Below are 6303 nucleotides of genomic sequence, written 5' to 3' on the forward strand. Positions count from 1 at the left end.
ATCGTTGGGCGTCGGCTCAAACACATCATCAGCTCTGTGATACACATACACAATTTTATAATTTCTTTACTTTGTGGAGAGCCTTGGCTGTACGAAACCAGGCTTCAGCTATTTTCATCAAACCCTTATCATTTAGCTTCCCTCGATGTTCCCATATCAAGGTACGCCAGGACTCTGGCTGGAGACGGACAATATCATGTTTCAAGTTACATTCTTTTGCTAACTTCTGTAATTTCTCTCTGCTTCAGGCCCCTCCCTCTCACTGCGTAGTGGACATTAACCCTTAGCACCAAGATGTCGGGAATCGCTGGGACAACAGGCTGATGGCCAAGTTTACGTGGGGGGGGGGGATACCCCCCTTCTACTACTTTCACTAATCCCCAATTCGTTTCATCCACAGTGAACATTAACCCACAAACACATTTAGGACATGACATTACACCGTGGAACTGAGCCACTGGCTGACCGGCTAAGCTCGCCTCGGGGGGACCGACACGTCACCCCGGATTTCCGTCCGTAGACGCCCACTACAGGGTTCCTCTTACTTGGGGCGTAACAGCGCGGAACTGAACCACTGGCTGACCGGCTAAGCTCGCCTCGGGGGGACCGATACGTCACCCCGGATTTCCGTCCGTAGACGCCCACTACAGGGTTCCTTCTTTCTCGGGGCATACAGCTCACCGAGATGAGGACGACCCCTGTAGCTAATTCATTTAGCTCGGCTCAGCCTTGGTCCAGAGTCGCAAACACCTCAAGCCAGGATCAGCATCCTGTAGCTAATTCATTTAGCTCGGCTCAGCCTCGGCCCAGAGCCGCAAAACACACAAACAAATAACAAACACAGCCAGCAGAAATCTCTTATGCAGGTTCTTAGCAAAACAGCCCTGGGCAAGGAAAAGTTTACCTGCCTTTTGCCGTCCTCGAACAGCCAAGTGGACGTGACAGTGGATCAGACAGAAACAAGTAGTACAGTGGTAAGATATTGAAATATGCCTACCGTACTCTCAGGGTTGCGCAAGCCCCCTTGGTCTGTCTGGCCCTCAGCCAACTGCCCGCATGTCACGGCTGCTCTTGGATCGGAACCCAGGGCCCCACGTTTTTGGGCGCCAGCTGAAATGGATCTGAACCACAACTGGGTTCACACAAGATGTCTGCTGCTGTTTCTAATTATGTCGTTTTCGGTGCACCGGAGAAATCACAAACACATGATTAAAGTTTATGACGCATCTGCTTTATTCAGGGCGGTCTCTCTCCTTTATACACAGATAACAGGAGAGTGCTCGTCACACATATGCCCACATCTGTTATCTCTAAATGTCTTGTACTATTGGGCAAACTAGAGGGGCTGTTAGTTAAAGTCTTGTGTCTCTCGCTAATTGGTTAGTCAAAGATATCTTCTGCCTGTAGCGTCCTCCCTCGGCATTCCTTTCATGTGTCCTCGGCGCGCTCCCGAATACAGGATCCATCTTGGTTACGCATAGCAACGCTAAAAGCTGAGTAAGGAAAGTCACAAAGCTAGGAAGCAAATGAAACTAATTCAAAACAATTTAAAACATAGAAAAGGACATTTTCTTGATATGATCCATATTCCTTCACACTAAGGGACCGGGGGTTATCCGATGCGGTCATTTCCACGATGCTCAGGGCACGGAAAGTGGTTTCTAGGTAGTGTGACATAAAGAGAGAAGACGTCATTGAGGGGCGCTATGTTTCCCCTCGCTTTCTATCCTATGCGCAGGAATAGTGGAAGCCTGACCAGGGTTTCGCTTTGACTTTGGGTCTGGATAGTCCAGCTCAGGTTTTTTGCCTCACCTGGATTGGTAATTGCTTAACGATTGCTTATCCAGGTGAGGTAAAAGAAGGAAGGTGGAAACAGGATGTTGCTCTGGCCTGGGACTCAGTATCCATGTACAGGACATATTCTTTCTGTATAGAAAATATATTAGAAAAATAGAATATAACTTTAAATGAGCCAAATGTAGAGTTCTGGTGATTGATTGATTTTATCTATCTGTACAGGTTATTGATGAGCCGCAATTTCGGTGAAGTTGGTCTTCATAAGCACAACTGAGTCATATCGGAGACAAGCCATATACGTGATCTAAGTGTCTAGAAGGGGTTTCTACAGTTCACTGGAAGATTCACACAGGACACAAGACACATCACACAGGACACAAGACATATCACACAGGACACAAGACATATCACACACGACACAGGTCATAAAGGTTTTGGATATTCCGCAGCATTGATCCAACATCAGAGGACAAGAGAAGTCATTTCAGTGTTCTAGAAGTCGCATTGACTTTACAGTGAAGTCAAACCCCTGAACACAAGAGAAGTCATTTCAGAGGCCAATTCTTGTTTGGAATCTGACAAAGGCTTTACAATGGAGGCAAAGCTCATCAGACATCAGAAGGTTCACAATGCAGAGAAGCCATATCAGTGTTCTGAATGTGGGAAAGCTTTTATATGGAAGTCACATCTTATTTCACACGAGAGGGTTCACACCGGAGTGAAGCCATATCAGTGTTCTGAATGTGATAAAGCTTTCAAAACAAAAGCACAACTTAATAGACACCAGAAGGTACACACTGGAGAGAAGCCCTATCAGTGTTCTGAATGTGGCAAAGCTTTTAGAGAGAAGGCAATACTAATCGCACACCAGATGGATCACACTGGAGAGAAGCCATATCAGTGTTCTGAATGTGACCAATGTTTTGTATGGAGAACACAACTTATTAGACACCAGAAGGATCACACTGGAGAGAGGCCGTATCCGTGTTCTGAATGTGATAAAGCTTTTAAAAGAAAAACACATCTTAATAGACACCATAAGATTCACATCGGAGAGAAACCATATGAATGTTCTGAATGTGGCAAAGCTTTTAGAGAGAAGTCAATACTAATCACACACCAGAGGATTCACACTGGAGAGAAGGCATATGAATGTTCTGAATGTGGCAAAGCTTTTAGAGAGAAGTCAATACTAATCACACACCAGAGGATTCACACTGGAGAGAAGGCATATGAATGTTCTGAATGTGGCAAAGCTTTTAAAAGAAAAGCACATCTTATTAAACACCAGAGGATTCACACTGGACATAAGTAATATCAGTGTTCTGAATGTGGAAAAGCTTTAAAAAAAAAGCATATCTTCATGGACACCAGAGGATTCAAAATATGTCAAAATATTTGTTATTTATTAACTCTGTACAGTTTTATCTTTTGGTATTTCAATGTTTTTATTGGTTTTCCATTTTTATAAATGAATATTTTGTTACAGAGGAGAAGAATCAACTTATATTGTACAGCAAAAAAAAATCAATAAATTTCAGTGTCAACAATTTTGTTATTATCAATATAATTATTAATAACATTAGTAGTTTATATAGTTTTCCCACTTTCCATAGATTCATCCAAGTTATACTTTAATTTATATTCTTATTGCTTAATATCACTCTACTATTTTTCCGGGGGCTAACACTTTTAATCCATAACAGTTATACAATGTGCTGTTTCCTCTCACTTTGTCTTCATATATTGAGTAAAGAAAAAAGAATAGAAAAACAATTTAATAAGAAAAGAAAAAAAGTGAGGGAAAAAAAGAGAGGGAGGAGATTGTAGACTCCAATGAGAGAATTAATTTGTAGAGGCAGGTGTTATAATAGAAGGGTTTACGATCCCTTGGTGAATCAACCATGGTTCCCATACAGTTTCAAAATTGCCGTATCTATCTTGCAAGATACTATGTAGTTTCTCATGGATCATAATCCAGTTCTTCTTAGGTAATACTTTAGAGAAAGATAGCCTTTCAGTTTTCCAAGATCGGGCTATTGCTATTTTCGCCGCTAAAAAAAATAAAGGAATGGAGTTTGCACTGGACTCTTGATGTGCCCGGGGTCATTTTGTTTAGTAAGAAATACTGCGGGTCTCTTGGGATTTGGACCCGGAGGACATCGTGGATCAGTGCAAACAGCTTATCCAAGAATGGTCGCAGTTTTGGACATTCCCACCAAATATGGATCATGGTGCCCCTCTGATTACATTGTCTAAAACATAAAGGGCTAGACCCTGGGGAAATTGTCGCTAACCTCGTTGGTACTAAGTACCATCGTGAGAAGACAGTTTTTATCTTTTGGATTTTGTCTTTTAAGTCTAACCTTACTCCAAAAAGACTTATTTTCTTAACTCTTGGTCTCCAATCTTCCTGAATACCTGTGCGTCGGTATTCTCAGACTGGATAACCTTGTTAGTTCTTATTCATACAGTCAGTTCCATTTATGTGTACTTTAGAAATCTAAGGGTGTTTATACGTCCACTCAGGTTTTTGCAACAAACTACAAGGCTGTCTTGGACTAAAAGTCCGACAAGTTTCCTTTATCTGTCACCTGGATTCTGAACCACACCCTTATATTTCTCTTTAGTATATGAAAAAAGAACTGCTTGTGCTCGACTGCTACTCAGAGTGTTCCGAGTACGTCTCCCAAATTGCGATTTTTAGTCACTTGTTCTGCCCATCCAAGATGGCCACAGATAAGGAGGACGAGGGATAGTGACCACTTTTTCCTCTCAACAGAAAATGTTTAAATAACAACCTTTTTGTACTATGTAACTGTAATCGTTATTTAGAAACACAGATTTCAAATTTTAGAAAGACAACAAACTTATTTGTTCTTATAACAACAACTTATTTTGACTTAATTGTTCTTATACTTTAAAGTACTGTTTTCTTACCCTATTGCAGAAGTTCAGACTTTTTCACAATCCCTGGAGTCCCCTTCTTATGGAACTGCCAACGGAGGGTCACGAGATCGGTTCCTCGAGCAGCCCCTTTTTACGAAAAACTTAGTTTCGGGGGTCTTTGGTGGATATCTGTTGAGATTTGGATTCCTTGCCCGAAGTTGCCATCTCCTTTCCTCTCCTATTGGAGTTCCCGGGAAGTTCGGCACCACGTTGTAGGAGGAAAAATAGATTGATCTATTGTATTTAAAAATAACATCCACGGACTTAGAGATTGTTGTAGACAAAATCTTCACTCTGCTTTATTTACATGCGCATGGCAGAATCACTACAGACGATGCATGGAGTTAGGCTTTTCCCACCTCCCGTCGGAATGAGTCTCTACTAATCCTAAGATGCATAAATCTTTTATAGTTGTTTATGATAAGTCACTTCTGGTTTGGATGCCGTCTTCGCGTCATATATCCTAGTCATGCAAGCTTCAAAGCGTTGATTTGTTTAAAACGTCTTAGGCCGTCCTAGCAGTTTCTGCAGTGTAATCTTTTCTTTTGTCCCAGCCAAGGACCTTGAAAAATCACATTCATTAGATACATGTTCATATATTGCAATTATTTTTAATTGCTGAGGCTTCAATACTTTTTAACCCCTTACAGATTCCCAACAGGCCCCAGTGAGAGTGAGTGGGATCCATTGTCTCGGATGGTTGTGATTGGAACTTGGTGGAGCAATTTGTTGGGTTTGTTTCCTGAGCCAATAATTGTTCTTATAATTTAAATATAATTATTTGTAGATTGATGGTGTTGTGTAATCAAAGCGGTTTGAGAGGGGGAGGGGACCACACGCTGTTTTCTTACATTTTTCTTTCTTTTACTTTTTTATTATTTTTTACGTTTTTTAAAAACTATTTATTATCTTTTTCTTTTTTTTGCCTTTTTGTGTACATTTTTATTTTATTCTGCTTGCTACCTCGGAGTAAAGCAAAATGTTACCTCACTAAGTACTAAAGATGTCTGCCATGAAGGGGTTCAATAATTTTGAGATTGCAGAAGTCATTAAAAGTCACACTTTCAGTTGAATTTGGAGGAAACCACTTGATACATTCATTATGTCGACTGATTTCAGTTGCTGTTGTTTGATTGGTTCATTGCAAACAGCTGAAAGTCTGTAAATTCTGCCCATAAACCTGATTTGCAATGGGGGGAGGGGTCAGGAATGTTGATTACAGCTGTAATTGGATGTGATTTATTGTGTTTATTATTTTTTTTAAGTATAGATTTTTATTGAAAGTTTTTTAGAATACAAAATCCGATTAAGACATTACTAAAGCCTAGTACAGGTCACAATTATATAAATGCAAGTATACATTGTATAGGTATATCAGTAGATGATACAGATAACAAGAACTAAGTAAAGATCATATCTAAGATAGGGAATATATTCATTAATATTGGCGAACTAGGCTTCTTGTATAGAGCAGATAATCAAAATATAGTCGCAGATAATGCAACAAGTAAACATCGTGGTCGGATTAAGAGAAAAGAGAAGAAAAGGAGTATAAGT

At 40.4% G+C, this 6303-nt stretch overlaps 1 protein-coding gene across 1 annotated transcript; it reads left to right on the plus strand.

Annotated features, from left to right (window-relative positions):
* Positions 1-2256: 2256 nt before the first annotated feature.
* LOC108802114 (zinc finger protein 84-like) lies at positions 2257-3112 on the plus strand. The gene has a single exon (XM_018574001.1). The coding sequence runs from the start codon at positions 2390-2392 to the stop codon at positions 3110-3112; it is 723 nt and encodes a 240-aa protein (XP_018429503.1). The 5' UTR covers positions 2257-2389.
* Positions 3113-6303: the final 3191 nt, after the last annotated feature.

This window comes from Nanorana parkeri, unplaced genomic scaffold (genome assembly GCF_000935625.1).
Source record: "Nanorana parkeri isolate BGI_ZX_2015 unplaced genomic scaffold, ASM93562v1 scaffold2666, whole genome shotgun sequence".
Lineage (NCBI taxonomy): Eukaryota > Metazoa > Chordata > Amphibia > Anura > Dicroglossidae > Nanorana > Nanorana parkeri.

Bases quoted from the DNA above. Each gene is read 5' to 3' on its own strand.
- LOC108802114 (XM_018574001.1), top strand. From the start codon at position 2,390: ATGGAGGCAAAGCTCATCAGACATCAGAAGGTTCACAATGCAGAGAAG.